The 19,388-nt window shown below is 43.9% G+C and overlaps 2 protein-coding genes across 3 annotated transcripts; both read left to right on the plus strand.

Moving 5' to 3' along the window:
• The first annotated feature begins 213 nt into the window (after positions 1 to 213).
• ndufaf5 (NADH:ubiquinone oxidoreductase complex assembly factor 5) lies at positions 214 to 6,928 on the plus strand. Of its 2 annotated transcripts, XM_022760674.1 has the most exons (12): positions 214 to 567; positions 960 to 1,000; positions 1,318 to 1,381; positions 1,477 to 1,524; positions 1,615 to 1,718; positions 2,248 to 2,287; positions 3,224 to 3,421; positions 3,760 to 3,820; positions 4,381 to 4,464; positions 5,356 to 5,438; positions 6,081 to 6,096; positions 6,721 to 6,928. In XM_022760674.1, exons 1-12 carry the CDS (start codon positions 301 to 303, stop codon positions 6,876 to 6,878), a joined length of 1,164 nt encoding a protein of 387 aa, XP_022616395.1. In that variant the 5' UTR covers positions 214 to 300; the 3' UTR covers positions 6,879 to 6,928. The 2 variants fall into 2 exon arrangements, with proteins under 2 accessions (XP_022616395.1, XP_022616396.1); XM_022760675.1 differs by lacking the exon at positions 6,081 to 6,096 and having other exon boundaries at positions 6,721 to 6,901.
• A 3,772-nt stretch (positions 6,929 to 10,700) lies between these two features.
• On the plus strand, positions 10,701 to 15,237 carry LOC111232940 (growth arrest-specific protein 8-like). The gene is made up of 11 exons (XM_022760648.1): positions 10,701 to 10,733; positions 10,903 to 10,992; positions 11,599 to 11,796; positions 12,152 to 12,358; positions 12,436 to 12,490; positions 12,764 to 12,969; positions 13,553 to 13,720; positions 14,273 to 14,359; positions 14,434 to 14,637; positions 14,976 to 15,041; positions 15,118 to 15,237. The coding sequence occupies exons 1-11, from the start codon at positions 10,731 to 10,733 to the stop codon at positions 15,235 to 15,237; spliced, it is 1,404 nt and encodes a 467-aa protein (XP_022616369.1). The 5' UTR covers positions 10,701 to 10,730.
• The last annotated feature ends 4,151 nt before the right edge of the window (positions 15,238 to 19,388 follow it).

A 19,388-nucleotide genomic window follows, 5' to 3' on the forward strand; every position in this document is an offset into this window, starting at 1 on the left:
AAAAAAATTCTGCTGATTTTTTTAAATTGCATAATTAAATAATTTAATGCATTACGCTTCCGTAGAAAATTGTGAACAGTTTTTAGTTTTAGTTTTTTCGTTTTTAGTCCAGTTCCTGGTTGTGATCCAGTTCCACAGTTTTCAGTGAGCCCATCAGAATCCAGTTCCACCTTTTCCCTCCTCCTCCTCCTGAGGTCATTCAATGTGGAGGACAGGAAGAAGTGACCTCGGATGTTGTTCAGTGCTCTGATGCAAGAGTCTCTCTGTCTGTAGTTCTGACCTGGAGCTCCGAACAGCACCATGAGCAGCAGAGTGTGTGGGAGAGTCCTGCAGAGACTGCACACACCCGGATCCGCTCCTCCTGCGGCCCCCTCGGGCAGCTGGAGCCGGATCTCGTCCCCTTCCTGCAGACTCCGGGCTGGCCCGAGGTCTGAGCCCCCCAGCAGAGGACTGGCAGTGACAGGCAGGGGCACCATGAATGTGTTCAACAGGGAGATGAAGAAGAGGCAGAAGAACTGGGCTGCGTCGCTGCAGGACGGTCACCAGTACGACTACCTGAGGGACGAGGTATAAACCAGAGAAGAAGAATTCACTCACAGAGGGAGGGCAGCTACACACAACACAACAAACAGCAACAGGGGAGATGTGAACGTGATATTAATTAGTTGAAACGGTAAAATGAACACGTGTAACCATGACAACCAAGGTCCCGTACACCTGCCCCAGTAGGGGCTCTACGTCAGGAGATACTCCTCCATCAGAAGGTTAAAAAAAAACGACCTATGTGGTCGTTCATGTTGGACTTTTCTTTATGGGGGCTCCTGGGACATAATCTTAACCGATTGGGGTCTTTGGTCCAATTTGTGTCACTGAGATACCATTTTAATCAATATTAAATAAATAAATAAACACAGCTATGAAATAAATAAAGGTTTATGTCCACCTGTGTTTGTTTGCAGGTTGGCAGTCGAGTGGCTGATCGGGTCTATGACATTGCGAGGTGGGTTCATGACGACAGAGCTGGATCCATGTTTAACACACAGTCCAGTCCACAGAGAGTCTGGGTTGATGCTGATGTTATTTAAATGTAAATTAAAAACCAATCTGTGCAGCCTGGCTTTATATAGTGTTGTATAATTATTATTATTGTAATGTTCTTATTTTCTGTTGCGTTTAATAATTGTATTTATTGCATCTTTGCACTAGTGTCCCAGTCCATTGTTTACATCCTGTCCGTCACTTGTAAAGCACTTGGTTGTATGAATAATATATAAATAAAGTTTGATTGATTGACATTCTCTCTTCCTGTCTTCTCAGGACGTTTCCCCTGGCGTTGGACATCGGCGGTGGAAAAAGTCACATTGCAGAGCATTTAAACAAAGTACAGTCTGTTCACTGTGCGTCAGATTTCAAACTGTCTTGAGCAGCTGAAATCACCTGGATGACTCTGTCTGTGTTTGTGTGTCTGTGTTTCAGGACGTCGTGGAGCGTCTGTTCCTCACCGACGTCTCAGAGAAGACTCTGGTGAGCGATGATGAAGACACAGTAAACAGTGACACATGATGCTGCTGATGTACGTTCATGCTTTAACCACTCTGTGGCTCTGACCTGCAGAAGCAGAGCAGACGGACGGAGATCCCCACCACCTGTGTCCTGGCTGATGAGGAGTTTCTGCCGTTTAAAGAAAACACCTTCGACCTGGTGGTGAGCAGCCTGAGGTGACTGACACCGTCGCTTCTGTGTGGTGTTCACACACAGTTGTACACACCAATTTAAACATTTCAGTCACATTTTCTACCTCAGTTTCCATCCTGTGGTTCACTGCTCATACAGAAATGTGATATATGTGATGTGTGACATATATGTATATAACAATAGAGATGTTGCCATATATGTCACCTATATATTGTTATCACATTTATACATCCTCTGGATATATGAAGATATACTGTAAGTTTATAACATTTATGAGCTACCCACAGTAAAACGAGTCTATAGTATAAACATACATTCACAAACATAGCTATATATATTTGTATGTGGTAGATGTATACTGTATATCTGTATATGAAAGTTTCTAATAGGTTTTATAAATCATTTTTACATGTTTTTATTTTATAGATTCATGGAAGTTTGATTTATGTACATATATTACATTTGTGTATAGTTTCTTCAGCATGTTTATTTTTGGTCGGGGGCTTTTAAACTCTTCTTCGTTGGTGTTTAATCTGTTCTCTGCTCTTTCAGCCTGCACTGGATCAACGACCTGCCAGGTGCTCTCAAACAGGTGAGAGACTCAGGAAACAGCTGAGCCAACGTGTGACCAAAGCTTCATGTACAATACAAACACTTGTGTCCTTCTGACCACCGGCCACTAGAGGGCGCAGGTTCATACTCTCTGTTTCCTGTGCAGCATCAAATCAGGATAAGTCTCCTCAGGTGTCTTGTTCACTGACGCTGAAACATTTCTGTTCTCTCCTCGGTCTTTACATGATGAGTTCAAGGTCCTGAAAAAACTACTTTCAGCAGTGAGATCCTACTAGAAACTATTTGTTCTTACCAAGTTAGAACAGTTGCTTTTTCACACGAGAGCTTTGTGTTTTTGTGTTTTCTTGTTTGTCCGTCTGTGATCATGATTTAATGACTTGATGAATTAATGAATTAACCTTAACTAGGAGATTCTGACTCAATATTTCTTACTTAAATTTTTTGCTTTGAATTATCTCCATGTCTGTGCTGTTTATTCCTCCACACCAGCGACAGTCAGAGCGGCGGCCATTTTGGTTTCAGGTTGTCCGTTCGTCCGTCTCATGGACACGATGTCTCAGTAACACCTTGACAGAACTTCTTTAAATTTGGCTCAAACATTCACCTGGACTCAGGGGTGAACTGATTAGATTTTTGTGGCTAAAGGTCAAAGGTCAGTGTGACCTCACAAATCACTTTTTAGCCATTACTCAAGAGTTCACAGCAATTATGACAAACTTTCACACAAATGGTTCATTTTGTCTCTGACTCTGGATAAACAGGAAGTGAGCTGGAACTAGTCTGAGTGGCGGAGGGATACGACCATGAGCAAGTGATTCTAGTTGTAAATTGTCCTTTTAGCAAACTGCAGCTCTGACGCTGGTGTTGGTCTCCAGTGTCCAGATATAGATGATCTATAAAGATGATCAGTGTGACCTCACTCTCAGTAATCGCCCCCTGTGACCCCTCTCCTCAGATCCACCAGGTGCTGAAGCCGGACGGGGTCTTCATCGGGGCGATGGTGGGCGGGGAGACGCTCTACGAGCTCAGGTGTTCCCTCCAGCTCGCCGAGACTGAGAGGGAGGGGGGATTCTCCCCCCACGTCTCCCCCTACACCGCCGTCACCGACCTGGGCAACCTGCTGGGCCAGGCGGGCTTCAACATGCTCACTGTGGTGAGATAAACCCACCGAGAGACACGACCTTTAACCCCTGACCTGCACACAGACGGAAACAAGCAGCTGCTTCAAAAACAAACATCTGCTACAACTGAATATATGGAATAAATAAATATAATATATATATATATGATATATATGTGTGTGTAAACACACATATATATATCATGTGAACCACAGTCCGTTAGGTTAGGTTCATAAAAGACAAAGTTTTAAAAGAAATATGAACATTTATGAAAGAAAGCATCATCACATCTGTGGAGACAATAAAACTTTGTTGTTAAAATATTAATGAAATGTGTTTTTAGAGTCGAACGATTGTGTTTGTGTTGCAGGATATTGATGAAGTTCAGGTTCAATATCCAGGAATCATCGAGGTCATGACTGACTTACAAGGTACAACACAGTGTGTGTGTGTGTGTGTGTCAGTGTCTGTGTCAGTGTGTGTGTGTGTGTGTGTGTGTGTGTGTGTGTGTCATGTTGCTCGTTACCTGTATTGTACTTCCTCTCATGATCTCGACCTGTTGGTGTCGTTAGATGAAAGGTCAGGGGTCAATTAGAAGTCATGAGCACAATCACACCATTAGTTAGAGGACACAGGAAGTAGAGCAGAGTCTTAATTAATTAATTAGTTTGATATAAAACTGGATCACCTGTATCAGTCTTACACATCAGCTCATTTCCACCTCGTATTTTTCACATTTCCACCAGGTACACCTGTACACCTGTACAGCGGTCTGTAATCCAGTAGCTCTGCAACAACTCCAACCTTCATGAAACTCATACACGTCACGTTTTGTTGACTCCTGTGTTTTCCTGTCTGTGGCCGTGTTAATTACTGGTGTTTTATTAGATTCTACTGTGTTTCAACTGTTTCAATAATAAACTGGAGATTCTGACGTGAAGCTTCAGTGTGAGCTGATGTGACAGAGTGATGTGAGCGTTGGTCTCCGCAGGAATGGGCGAGAGCAACTGTGCGTGGAACAGGAGGTCGCTGCTGCACAGAGACACCGTGTTAGCAGCAGCAGCCATTTATAAAGGTATTGTTAGTCGTTACTCAAAGTTCCCTGTTTCCTGTTTTAAATCTGACCTGCTGCTTTTTGTTCATCAGAATCAACAATGACGCATCAGCTGAGAATAAAAACACTTCCTGTGATTTAACTTCCTCTTTCTGAGAAACGAGCTGCAGCTCAGACTCAGTCTTTCTTCGTCAACCAGCGAAGAAGAGAGTGTCGTGTTCAGTTTAATGGAGAAACATTAAAGGGACAGTTCAGGTGTTTTGACGTGGGGGGGTGTGAGGTCGTCATATAGTCGGTTCATTACCTGCAGTAGATTGTGATCAGCGCAGTGTCAGATAGGAACGCTGAGCGGGGCCACCTGCAGAGTGTCAGAGTGATGAGCTGCTGTGGGCGGGGACACCTGCAGAGTGTCAGAGTGATGAGCTGCTGTGGGCGGGGCCACCAGAAAACACCTGTTTTAGACACTTTTAAAAAGAACAATCCAACATCTGTTTAAATGAAGCTTCATGTAGAAGATTTTCATCTTTATCTTCAACAGCTCTTTCCTTTGTCACTACTTCCTGATTGGCTCAGCTGACCTGCGGCGTGACACAATGTGCTCCATAGGTGCTTGTGCGTAGGAACACGGTAGTTCAGCAGTTGAAAAAGTAGAGCCAAAGGAAAGAGCTGTTTTCACTGGAAGATGAAGATGAAAATCTTCTACATGAAGCTTCATTTAAACAGATGTTGGACTGTTTCAGTGGCGTCTTTAAAACTTCCTCGCGGACACCGCGCTGATCAGAATAACGTACCAACTGTATACGACGACCTCACACACCCCCACGTCAAAGCACCCGACCTTCCCGCTAACGTTAACGTCCTGTATCTCTGACAGCCGCTGAGCGATGTCTCTGTCTGTGTGAAATGTTTCAGAGATGTATGGTGACGAGGATGGGTCCGTTCCCGCCACCTTCGAGATCCTCTACATGATTGGCTGGAAGCCTCACGAGTCACAGGTGAGACAGGTGTGACACCTGATATCCAGGTGCCGTGAATACGGGTTCAGCACAGGTTCTTCGGTCAGATAAAAGAATGGACATGAGAAGCTGCAGCCCTGATAAATACATGATTTATTGGACAGTTTAACAGCAGCGCTGCTTCTGTGGATTTACATTCTTATATTCACAGATAAATCAATATATATCAGTAAAAATAAGAATATGAACAATAATTAACAGAGGCAGTGCAGTCTAAACTAAATTTCCCTTTATTTTAAATTAACATTATGGGTTTTATTTTTTAATAAATTCACTGTCAACTTTTATTCGCCTGAAAAACGTCTGAGTAGAAATGAATTTCTCTGGGCGTCGTGTGGCGTCGTGCTCTAAGCAGGCGCCCCATGTGTAGAGGCCACAGTCCTCGCTGCAGTCGGCCCCGGTTCTTTGCTGCATGTCATTCCCCCTCTCTGCCTCCTGTCTCTCTACTGCACTATCAAATAAAGGCATAAAAAGCCCAAAAAAGAAATATACCAAAAAAAAAAAGAAATAAATTTCTCTGTAATGTTGTTTCACTTCCTCCTCACACCCGGTGTAGCAATACTTGTTGCATGTGTTTTTGTATTTGTTATATTTCTGGATTTTCTGTGTTTCTCCTTAAAGCTCCTCCAGTGTAAAGGTCTGTGTCCATGTGTAGTGTGATTATAGATCAGCTCTAGCTTCTATATTAATACTGTGAAAGTATCAAAGCCTCAGTCCACAGAGAAATGCACACAGCCTGTATTCAGAAACTGAGCCTTAAAACCAGCCGTCAGGACTTCTGGAACTTTGTGATGTCACAACAAAGCAGTCACCAAGCCCCGCCCACCTGGACCCACCATCCAAACCTTGCAGGATTTGGTTTCTCTGAGTGTTTTTACCTGAAATCTGCTTTATTTTTATTGGATCAGTCAGAAAACAGTCAGCCAATCAGAAGAGAGACTCAGAGCCTAAACACTCAGTATAAATCCAGCTTTAGGTTCTACATGAATCACTCAGCCGCCATGTTTTTATTCAGAAAGGGGAGGAGTTTGCAGCTGTGCTTCTTAATACATCGAATCTTGGTCCTTGGTGTTTCTGCACTACAATTCCCAGAGTTCAACTGTCTATCAAACGGTTTGGGCAGGATGATTATGTTCTTTAATTTTACATTGACACAGTTTGACTTTCTGTTTCTGATTATTCAAAATAACCACAGACATTAAACACACCACTGCTGCGTTTCCTCCTTTAATGTTGTGTTCTGTGGTTTTTTCCTCCTCAGTCCAGACCAGCGAAGCGAGGCTCGGCCACAGCATCTTTCGGGGATCTGTCAAAGATCAGTCAGCCGACCAGCGCAGACAAGTCACAGAGCCGCTGACACGTCCACACACTGTAAATAAGAGACTGTATTTAAACAACTATGTTTTGGAGGCAGGTTGAATGTAATGTGTTGTAATATTCTCTGAAATAAAGCTGAGCAGTGAAAACCACGACGTGTGGGAATTGATTTTGTTGTTTGAGTCTTTACTCACGCTTCATTTCCACCTCTTAGTCACAGTGTGAGTTCCTCTTAGATAAACCAGACTCTGTGGTTTCATCCCGTCACACGGCGAGCGTCCGCAGGCTGCACAGATGCTGCTTTACCTCTGCCTCCTCTCGGCCGGACGCCTCTCTCTCGCCTCCAGTAAGTAAATCCATTTAAAAGACTCGGTGTCAGTTCTCCGGCGTTCACACTGGCTCAGTATTTTATTCATCTTCTGATTCTGATGTTTGTTAACACCATGAAGGAAACGTGGAAACAAACCATAAAGTTTTAACTGGAAGATGAAAAAGTTTAATAAGATAAAATAAAAATAAGAATTCTAAATAAAAAAATAAGAGAACAAGAACCTTCAGCTGAAAGTGGGAAACAGACGTCGTCATGACAGAAGCTCCAGCAGTGAAGGAAGAAACACTGAGGTCCTTCAGTGAAATCCTGGACTCTCTCTCTCTGATAGGATCATGTTGCTGCTTTAAGTTTAATTCATTGTGTTTGTGATGGTCTGTTGTACATGAGGACGATCGGTACGTCTCATAATTAAAAAGTGAATATTTTGTGCTGACTGTGGAGTAAAGACAGAAATGTTTCCTCTGCTGCTTTTTTAAAATCAGAAAAGTAAAAAGTCATTTGTTGTATTTAAGGTTGGCTCAGTGTTTTTTACAGCACGCTGTGCAGCGCTCACTGACCCAACATGAACTGTCATATAACTCTGATTTACTGAGTTTCACTGAGTGAATCACCTCCATGAAAAACCCCGACTGCAGCAGAGTAACAGCTGGTGTTTAAGGAGAAATTAGACACTGAACACCTTCAGGTGCTAAACTCCTATTTGAACTATTTGTGTGAAATTTTGTCATGATTGCCGTGAAGTCTTGAGTAATGGCTAAAAGGTGTTTTGTGAGGTCACACTGACCTTTGACCTTTGACCACCAAAGTCCAGTCAGTTCATCCTTGGGTCCAAGTGAAGAAGTTCCTTGAAGGAGTTGCTGAGACATCGTGTCCAGGACAACCTGAAAACAAAATGGCTGCCGACCACATGTATCACGGCCCGTTTCTAACAGCTGCCTGTCTGTTTCCAGATGTTCCAGCAAAGACTGTGCAGCAGAACACGGACGCCACCCTGCCCTGTCCTCACGCAACAGGAAGTGGAGATGTGACGTGGTGGCGTGTGAGACAAGGGGAGAAGGTGGTTCTCGTCACTATCAAAAATGGCCACAAGGACAGCCGTGAGGAACGCTACGATTCCCCGGGAGATAATTCACTGGTCATACACAACGTTCAGGTCTCTGATGAGTCCATGTATTTCTGCAACGATAAACAAATATATCTGAGCGTGACCTCAGAGCCCAACATGGTGGCGCCCACACCAGGTGAAGCACCAGTCACACACAGAGACGACGCTCTGGGTTCAGGAGGGAGCGGCACAGAGGACCCGCCCTCACACCTGTGGATGATACCTGTCGGGGCGGTTATAGGTGGCGCTCTGGTGCTAGCAGCCGTGGTGACGCTGAGGCGGTGCTCACAGAGGAGACGCAGCCGCCCGGACACGCCTGTGACGGAGGGGATCTACGAGGAGATCAAGGACGGCAGCCTGCAGCCAGATGTGGAGAGTCCCTACTACTGGTCCACTGTCATAGCAACGACAGACCCCCCCACCCCCACCCCCACAAACACTGCTCTGTACAGCACCGTTACCAAGAGCAACAGGGAAGGACGGGCTGAGGAGGGTGTGTATTCTCTGGCCCAGAATCCACAGACAGACAGATAAATAGACAGACAGACAGACAGACGACAGACAGACAGGCAGGCAGGCAGGCAGGCAGGCAGACAGACAGACAGACAGATAAATAGACAGACAGACAGATAAATAGACAGACAGACAGATAGACAGACAGACAGATAAATAGACAGACAGACAGACGACAGACAGACAGACAGGCAGGCAGGCAGGCAGACAGACAGACAGACAGATAAATAGACAGACAGATAGATAAATAGACAGACAGACAGATAGACAGACAGACAGATAAATAGACAGACAGACAGATAAATAGACAGACAGAAAGTGTAGTTTATTTTCAGGTGATTATAAAAACATTTGAAAACAGTCAGATTTGAGGCCAACAGGAAGGTTATTAAGCCCTTCTCTCTGCTGACTGTCACACATACTGATCTGACGGATAGAAGCAGAAACTGCTGACAGACACAAAATCCTTCTTTCTTCTTCGTTGCAGAAACAGACAGAAACACACAAACTGTCACAAACTGTCACAAACTGTCACAAACTGTCACACCTCCACATATAGACACACCGGGACTAACAACGTTGTAGTGGCTATTTGTCTTTCAAACAAATTTAAGTCCAACATAAAAAATCAAAAGGCCACTGATGCACCATGGGGGATGTAGTTTATGCAGGTAAAAGAGTATATTGTCCAAACAAAGCCATTATTATTCGTCCAAACAAGCAGCAAAGGAACATAAAGATTTTATTTGACAAAAAATTGACAATAAACTAAGTTAAAGGTTATTATTATTTTTCAAACTCTTTCTATAAATATTGTGATAATAATGTTATGGTGAAAATCATGACAGCCGTGATCTAAACACTGTTGTGAAACTGTTTGTATTTCCTGTCACCGTCTGACTCTGTTGTTGTGCTGTTGTAACTATATTAAACGTGTATATCCTTAAACAGGGATGTGGGTTATTCTGTCATTTTGTGTGGTGTTCACTGACCACAATAACATCACACGTTTGGTCTCGAGTCCTGCAGCAGTAAACTCTGTTTGACATCTGAATCAGTGGAGGAGGAGGAAGTCTTCAGATAAAAATACTCCATTACATGTAAAAGTAAAAGTTTTCAGTGCAGAACAGTTTCTCCTGTTATATTGTTATTATCATATTATCAGATTATTATCACTCGTGCATTAATGTGTAAACAGCGTCTTACTGTTGTAGTTGGTTGAGGTGAAGCTGATTCTTTAATTTTTATTGGACTGAGAATCTCCACAATGAATGAATTGATTAATTGTCAGATAATAGTGATAGACTGTTGATTGTTCTGATTGTCTAAACCTCAGAATGATTCAGTTTATTGATTTAAGACGAGGAAAAGTTCCAAAGCTGAAGCTAGTTTCATGAAATTATTGGAATGTTCTTAATCTGACAAACCAGTTATTAAAATGGTTTTAATCTTCTGAGGATCAACTAATCGATTACTAATCATTACTCATCTCTAATTATATGTACTGTTGGGTAAATTAATCTCAAACCAACTACAATAACTACTTATATTTTATAAGCTCTTCATGTGTTTTGCATTGAGGTGAACTGAAAGTATAAAGTGTCATAAAATGGAAATTCTCAAGTAAAATAATTCAATGAATAAGTCACTAATAAAAAAGCTATAAATACTGTTAATGCGTTTTAATATGTAACTTATCCTATAATTTATTAATTTTTCATCTTTTATTATATAAAATTATTATCATGTATTTTATTGTTTTATTATTTATTATTGTCAAACTTTATTCTTTTTTAAAATGTATTTATTGTCTTCGCCTTTGGAATGCGGAAAAAATAAATAAATAAAGTTTAATTTGGAAAAAAAAAGTTTCCGGCGGTCACGTGACGACGTTGCCATGGCAGCGGCTCTTGTTTCCATGGGCTCAGCTAGCTAACGGCTCTCAGTTTAGCCTCTCTCTCTCTCTCTGTGCCGTCGCTGTGTGTGAGTCGCTCTCTGCCTCACGATGGTGAGTAACGTCTCGGTTTCATCCGCGGCTTTTTACCGCACTGACTTCTGTGGAGCACGGTTAGCTGTGTGTTAGCTTGTTAGCTTAGCACCAGCCAGACACCAGCTCCGTGCGGACGCTGTTAGCTGCGGTGCTCACGGTGGTTCAGACATGTCGTTTTCTGTTCCAGCCGCCGAAGACTAAAGGCAAGAAGGCCGGGAAGGGGAGGTCCTCCGCGGTGGTGGACGGTCTTCCGACGGAGGAGATGTCCAAGGACCAGGTCAAAAGTGGCTTAAATAGATGAATTTAAATCCTTTAGTTCCACTTTATATTATTAATATTCTGTTGAATGTGTTTGTTTTTTTTAATTGTTCCTTCACTGTGACGTCGCTGCTCTGTGCATGTCTCACCTGCTGTTCCTCTGAGCTCACCTGAGTCTCACACCTGGATGTAAGAGAAACCAGTGATGTGTGATGTGGACACCTGAGGAATCATCATGTGTCCAGGAGTTTTCAGATAAAAAACGTCTCAATATTTATACACTGACCAAAAATACAACGTAACCATTAACAACTATAAACCTTAAACACAACACTTTTGCTCCCAGTTTTCATAAGATGAAATAAAAGATCTAAGACTTTGTCTAATGACACAAAACCCGTGTTAGTGAGCATTTCTCCTTCGTCAGGATCAGTCGTGCCACACCTGTCAGGTGGGTGGATGATCTCCTTAAAGGAGAAGAAAACAAAACATAAACAGGTCCTCCATCTTTTATTTCAACTCATGAAAAATAGAGCAAAAATAAAACTGTTGTCCCCTCCCCCCGGAGACATAACCTGTCAGAAGGTATTTGTTGTAACCTCAACAAAATGTCTGTGACCTGCAGCTGGAGGAGCACATCATTCGCCTCCGGGAGGAGCTGGACCGAGAGCGGGAGGAGAGGAGCTACTTCCAGCTGGAGCGGGACAAGATCCAGGCATTCTGGGAAATCTCCAAGAGGAACCTGGAGGAGACAAAGGCCGAGCTGAGGAACAGAAGCAGGGAGAGAGAGGAGGCGGAGGAGCGCCACCGAGTGGAGATCACTGTGAGACACACACACACACACACACACACACACACACACACACACACACACACACACACACACACACACACACACACACACACACACAATATTACAAAATAAATCTACAGAGCTTCATTCATTATCATTATAAGTTTTGCAATTTTACATTTCATAACAGAAATAATAGTTTGTGTTTAATATCTGGTTATTGACTGTGAGTCTTGGTGTAACTGTCTGATACTGGCTGATCTCAGTGTCGGAGCCTCGCTGAGACTCTGGTCCAGTGAATGACGCTCAGAGTGAAACAGACTTTACATCACAGTGATCGCACTGAAGTGAACTGACTCTGTGTCTGGTGGACACCGGTGTCCAGGTGTACAAGCAGAAGCTGAAGCACGTCCTGTTCGAACACCACAACGCCGTCTCCGAGCTGAAGACGGACGGCGTGGCCTCCGCCTCGCTGATCCAGAACCAGCACACCCGGTCAGAGCTGGAGCTGCAGAGGGACGTGCAGGGTCTGGAGGCGGAGCTCCGTGAGAAGAAGCTCCACAACGACAACTGCATCAAGGAGCTCAAACTGGTGAGTCCTGCTTCATCCGTGCACTGCAGCTGCTTCCTGTTTCATTCCTACAAGTGTTTCCTGTCACTGCTCCACAGAAACACCAGGTGGAGCTGATGGAGCTGACCAACGACTACGACCGGCGAATCAGAGGTGAGGAAACCCGGGCCCCTACTGGTCAGACCTGATCACGTCTGATCAGAGGGACGTTCCTGCTGTGACATCATCATATACTAGACTCACCACATCAGTACACGTTGAATCTTGGTACCAATGTTGGAATTTACGTTAACCTCACTAAATCTTTTCAAGTCATTTTTAGCTTTATTGTGACGGGGTCAGTGAGAGAGACAGGAAACCCAGGCCACTGCTGTAACGCTCTCTGCCACCAAACCACTGTCTTTCCTTCTGTCGCCGTTTCAACAGAAATTGAGGTCAAATATCACACGGTGACGCAGTCGATGGCGGAGGCGGAGGGGAAGAAGCGGAGGGCGGAGGTCAACGAGCTGGAGGACAGAATGAAAAGCCGCGTGGTGACTCTGATGGAGGATCATGACCGAGCTCTGAGAGGAGCCGAGGAGTATTACTCAGCTGTTCAGACCAAGCTGCTGACGGATCAGAGGGCGCTGAAGGTGAAGTACGGCAGCCCGCTGCTGCCAAAACACATCCTGCTGGAGGCGTGGTCCGCTCACTGATACTGAACACACACACGTTACACACGTGATGAATACAAACACACGTGTCATCATACATTAGTGTTGTCATGGCAACAACACGCTGCCGTACTAGAGGACGTTATTGCTGTAAAAGTGTCGATGTAGTTTTTCTCTCTGTCGTGTCTTTGAACGTCTCCAGTCTGGAGGATGTGGAATTACATTTTGTGTTAATTAATGTTAATTAATGTTGATCAGGTCGAGAAAAAAGATTTCCCTTCTCAGTTACAGATGTTTGGTGTCACTGTGCTGATGTTTGGTTTGAGTGCTCAGTAGGAAACAGCGTCCTGCAGCTTTAAAAAAAAAATGCACAAAAAAATCCTACATTTCCCACAATCCAACATTTCCTCAGACACTCTGCCTGGTGAACACTCACATCTGTCGTTTGTTTGTAACGTAACAGCTGAGATAATTCTGTGAGCCCAGAGCTGCTGCAGTCACAGGCTGATGAGCTGACGTGACGTTCAGGTTGTTTTCTCCTGATGTTTGTGTTTGTCTCCAGGACGAACTCGCAGAGGTTCAGAAGCAGGAGGCGCGAGCAGACAGAGATCTGTCGGCCGCTCAGCAGGAGAACAAACGTCTGCGAGAGTCTCTGCAGGAGGCCGAGCGCAAGCTGCCCGAGCTCCAGAAGCAGCTGCAGGACTACAACCAGGCCAAGGCCAAGATGGTGGTGCGTTCGCTGCACAGAGCAGCCGAGTGTTTCACGCTTACCAGTTTATTTTCACGCTCTGAAACTTCAGATCCATACACAAAATCAAACGTGAGGTAATGCTCCGGTAGTTTTGTTGGAACCATGTACATCATGTTGTTGTCCAGCTCTCTGTGACACTGATCTCTGGATTGATGTGGTGGAACACAGCGAAGTGTTTCCTGCTTCTGACAAAGAAAGAGCAAGACGTGCTGCTTTACTCTGGCAGCTGTCATTTTCTTATGTTCCCTAATGAAGTATTTAATGAAACAGCTGATCAGGAATCTGAGAGAGACCAACCAAAGCTTCAGTCACTTGTAGTTTGTTGTCAGATACTTTGCAGACGTCTTCACTGCAGCGCTGAATCGTAGCAGCTCAGTGAATCTGCCTGGAGCTCCTTGTTTCCTGAGGAGAAAAGAAGCTAAAAGTTCATTTGTTAAATCAAACATGGAGCAGGACGAACAGCTGTCTCTACCTGCCCCACGTAAATGAAACCAGTGATTAAAATGTTGCTCCTCCTCCTCTGTGTGGCAGACGAGCCGAGCTCAGGTGAAGGTCGCTGAGCAGGAGCTGAGGGATCTGAGCGTGGAGCACGAGCTGCTGCTGCAGGCCTTTGAAAAGGTAAAAGGTCAGTTTGTCACGTGACCTCCTCTCGGCCCGCCGGGCGTCCGATGTGAACGTGTGGGTGTGGTCAGGTTCAGCAGGAGCGCGACGAGCTGCTGAGGAAGCAGGCGGAGGCCGTCGTGGAGGTGCAGCGGAGGAGCGGACTGAAGGAGCTGCTGCTGGAGAGGAAGCTGGCGGCGCTGACCGAGACTCTGGAGAAGAAGGAGGCTCAGCTCTGCGCCGCGCTCGCCGCCACCCAGCAACCCGCCGCCAGCAGCGCCGCAAACAAACTGGAGGTACGATTCTATATCCACATCTGTGTCCTAAATGAACATGAATGACCTCTGACCTCTCCAGGGAGTCAGCAGGTCAGAAAGGAACTCATCCCACTTCCCTCATTAAAGCTGTCAGGGGTCAAGGGTCAGGATCAGGGTCAGGGTAAACTAAGACTTTTTTCAACACAATGAAAACGGCCAATCGGGAACCACATCCAACCACCGAGCTGTTTGTCTTCAGAGAACACGTTTGTCTTACAGTTACAAGGGCGTTTTATTTTGAAAATTCAGCAAAGAGTGAAACCTTGCTCTGTGATTGGTTGAAATATTGCTGAGTCACGTGTTTCTGCTGCTCACAGGAACTCCTGGAGCGTAAACAGGTGAACATCAGCGCCTTACAGGAGGACCTGGCTCGAGAGTGTCAGGTGAGTTTTCAGGTGAGCGTGGTCACTGCTCGGCGTCATGCGACAGTCGCTTCACGCTTCAACATGTGACCTGCAGGAGTACGACCAGCTGCTGCACACCTGTACGGAGAGGATGAAGGCTCTGGGCGTCCCTCAGCACGACTTCCCCTTCAGACCCGCAGAGCAGATCCTGAACAGACTGACCCCCCAACCCTGAACCATCCTGAACCATCCTGGACCCTCCTGGACCCTCCACCTCCTCCACCTCCTCCTCCTCCTCCTCCTCCTCCTCCTATGTTTTAATTAGTTTGTGCTTCATGTTAATGAGTGAATCTTTTCTTCACTGTATTTTACATTGTTCTTTTTGTAGTTCAATTTGTTCTTTCACTTCCTCCAAAACTACGGTGGCTCTGAAGCTCAAAACACAAACAACTCCAGAAAANCCCTCCTCCTCCTCCTCCTCCTCCACCCTCCTCCACCCATGTTTTAATTAGTTTGTGCTTCATGTTAATGAGTGAATCTTTTCTTCACTGTATTTTACATTGTTCTTTTTGTAGTTCAATTTGTTCTTTCACTTCCTCCAAAACTACGGTGGCTCTGAAGCTCAAAACACAAACAACTCCAGAAAACATCTTCATCACATGAGCTGCAAGTACTCACAACACAACAGGAAGTGTTTCCAGGGGACACAATAAAGTGATGAACCAGGCTGCGATGCACTCATTGTTAAATATTTTGTGACTTTCAAAGTTAAAGGCTTTGAACAACAAGTGCGTCGCAGCCGTGTTCATCACTTTATTATGAGTATGAGCAGCTCATGTGATGATGTTTTCTGGTTGTTTGTTTTGAGCTTCAGGGCCACCGTAGAAAACTTGACAGAAGTTAAAATCATGTCCAGCCTCACTGAGACGCTGTGGACGACTCGACTACAACAAACATTTCATCTGCTGCTTTTCTCTGTGATTCTGCTTCAGCTGAGTCTGAAACCAGAAACACAAACTGCATTTTGCTCAACACACAATATGACTGACACTGATGTAAAACTGCAGACTGAAGTCTAGAACATGTTGTACAGCTGTTTATTACATTAATTATGAATCTTTACAGTCACTTCTAATATGTAGAAAACCTGCCACAACTGCAGAATCTGACTGTGTTTAAAGCTCCTCCAGTGTAAAGGTCTGTGTCCATGTGTAGTGTGATTATAGATCAGCTCTAGCTTCTATATTAATACTGTGAAAGTATCAAAGCCTCAGTCCACAGAGAAATGCACACAGCCTGTATTCAGAAACTGAGCCTTAAAACCAGCCGTCAGGACTTCTGGAACTTTGTGATGTCACAACAAAGCAGTCACCAAGCCCCGCCCACCTGGACCCACCATCCAAACCTTGCAGGATTTGGTTTCTCTGAGTGTTTTTACCTGAAATCTGCTATATTTTTATTGGATCACTCAGAAAACAGTCAGCCAATCAGAGGAGAGGCTCAGAGCTGTGCAAGAACCTCGCCAAAATAAAATTAAAAAAAAATTAATCAATTAAAATGTTGATTTAAATGAACCTGGTTCTTCAGACTCTGTCTTGCAGTTTGACATTGATGTCGTCAGTTTGTTTTATTATTATTATTATTATTATTATTACTACTATAATAATGATTTATTATTATATTATTTAATTACTTTGAAAAACAAAAATCTCTCACCTTTTCTGTGATAATTTAGCTGCTGGGAGTTTGACANAAGTGAACCTGGTTCTTCAGACTCTGTATTGCAGTTTGACATTGATGTCGTCAGTTTGTTTTATTATTATTATTATTATTACTACTATAATAATGATTTATTATTATATTATTTAATTACTTTGAAAAACAAAAATCTCTCACCTTTTCTGTGATAATTTAGCTGCTGGGAGTTTGACAAAACAACTCAAGGTCCACTTACTAGCTTTTTCTGGAGCGTCATCTCCATGTGATGGAGTATGATGAAGACACCGACCTGTTGTTACTAGAGCTGCAGAGAGAAGCCTGAGAGAGGAGATGTGAAACTATAATATAACTAACTAATATATCTTCTTATGGATCAACACATCAAAATAAAACACAGGAAGTGTAAAATATGGAGCATGATTCTTGGGAGACAAGGAAACAAAAGAAAAAGATGTTAATTAGAGCTGGTTGGACAAAGCTAAGCTAGCTGTTTCCAGACTTTATGCTAAGCTAAGCTAGGTCTGTAGGAAAGCCAGTCACCAGGCATGAAAACAGTCCACACAGTCCACGTGTTCTGGTTCATTCCCTTTACTGACAGTCAATGTCAACAGTTCACATCACATAGAAGCAAGTTGTGTAGAAAACTATGCACATTCATATTTACATGTATAAACACAGTATGGCTTATGAAGGAAGCAGTCAGTGTCTCAGGTCCAAACACATTCAAATCTAACTCCACTAGTTTTAGGTCCAGACCCGTTTTCATCAACAACAACAACAACAACAACAACATCATCAACAACAACAACAACAGTGCGGCTCTGCTGGAAGACTTTCAGATCTAGTGGCTGCAGATCTATGACGGAGCACAGACGGTTTACTGTGAAAATCAGCTGTGAGGAGTGTAAACGATCAGTGACGTGTTGATCTGCTGGTGGGACTGAAAAACACAAACTGTGACACAATCTCAAAAAACCTGATTCCAGATGTGTTTGTCTACGGTGGCCCAGAGAGCTCAAACCACTGCAGCTGAGGAAAACACGTGTCAAACTCACACGACAGGAAGTGTTTCCAGGGGACACTGAGACGTAATGAACCAGGCTGGACACACTTGTTCACTGACCCATAGTGACCTTTGAGGTTAAAAGCTTTGATTAACAAGAGCGTCGCAGCAGGTTCATCACTTTTTATTCAGTCAGAGCGGCGGCCATTTTGTTTCCAGGTTGTCCGTCCGTCTCATTCTCGTGGACACGATATCTCTGTAACACCTCGACGGAATTTCTTCAGATTTGGCACAAACGTTCACTAGCAGTCAGGGATGAACTGATTAGATTTTGGTGGCTAAAGGTCAAAGGTCAAGGTCAGTGTGACCTCAAACAGCAATTATGAGAAAGTGTGACCGAAATGTTTAATATCTTCTCTGACTCTGGATAAACAGGAAGTGACCTGGAACTAGTCTGAGTGGCGGAGGGATACGACCACGAGGAGGTGGTTCTAGTTTTGCCTTAATTCCAAATGGAGGATGATATGGCCACAAAGATCCACGGGTTGGACTTCAATCCGGGCCACACTATGATTACACCTCCACGCTTGTGTCCGGTGGAAACACTTCCGTTGTGTTGTAGGACTGAATTTGTAGAGTTTGTTTGTTTGTTTGTTTGTTTGTGTTGTCAAACTGATGAAGATTTGTTCTGAATCTGTTTGTGTTGTGACTGTTTACATCTGTTCGTGAAGTCTCAGTGCGTTGAGCTTCAGGGCCACTGTAGTCTGTGACTCACAGTGACGCTCGGCTGCATTTCTGTCACTTCACTGTCAGAGCGAGCTGAGCTCCCTGTCCTGATGCTGCGTCCATCGCCATGGAAACAGCTTGTTGTTGCTGCTGCATGAAAACTCAACAGGGCAGTTTTTAACTTTGGCAGCAGCGTTTAGTGACGTGAAGTTCAGTGTCAGTGGTGTTGGTTTGTTTTCAGCCTAAAACTTTTAATTTTTTTAATAATTCAGTTCCTACAGTTTAATATTAAAGAGATTTATAATTTTATTGTTCTGCTGAAAATGAATCAGAGCGATTTTCAGAGAGGAAACGCAGCTGTACAGCAGCTGTCTGCTGTTCCAGGTGTGACCTCAGGTGTGGATCATCCCACAGGAGTTTACAGAGATGTTTACATCCACCTGTTTTTATCTGTATCTTCAAATTGACCAGAAAAAAACAAACAACAAAAAGGTACAATAAACAATAAAAATTTGAAAAAAAAAAATCTTGAAAAATAAAAAAAAAGCCTTTTTATTCTCCGCGGGGATCGGCTCCAACAAACGAGCTCCTCATGCTGCAGGTAACTGACGACCTCACACACCCACAACTACACCTTCACACAGCGTCATCACTGATCCCTGCTGAGCTCTCACTCTGATTCTACCTTCACTTCAACAAGCTGAAACCAGTGAATTCATGATGATTATAAAGTGATTAATTAAATGATTAATGCTGATGGACTGTTCAATGAATGCACTGAGCTGCACAGGGAATCGAACCCTCGACCCTGGCAGTGTTCTACCTTTAGTGTTGTCACTACATGATATAAAAGCTGCGTGTAAATATATTAAATCAGCTGTTTATTGCCTGAATGTCTAATAAAGTTGGTTTCTATGACTACAGTCACGTGACTCTTT

This window comes from Seriola dumerili, unplaced genomic scaffold (assembly GCF_002260705.1).
Source record: "Seriola dumerili isolate Sdu_G_001 unplaced genomic scaffold, Sdu_1.0 BDQW01000349.1, whole genome shotgun sequence".
Lineage (NCBI taxonomy): Eukaryota > Metazoa > Chordata > Actinopteri > Carangiformes > Carangidae > Seriola > Seriola dumerili.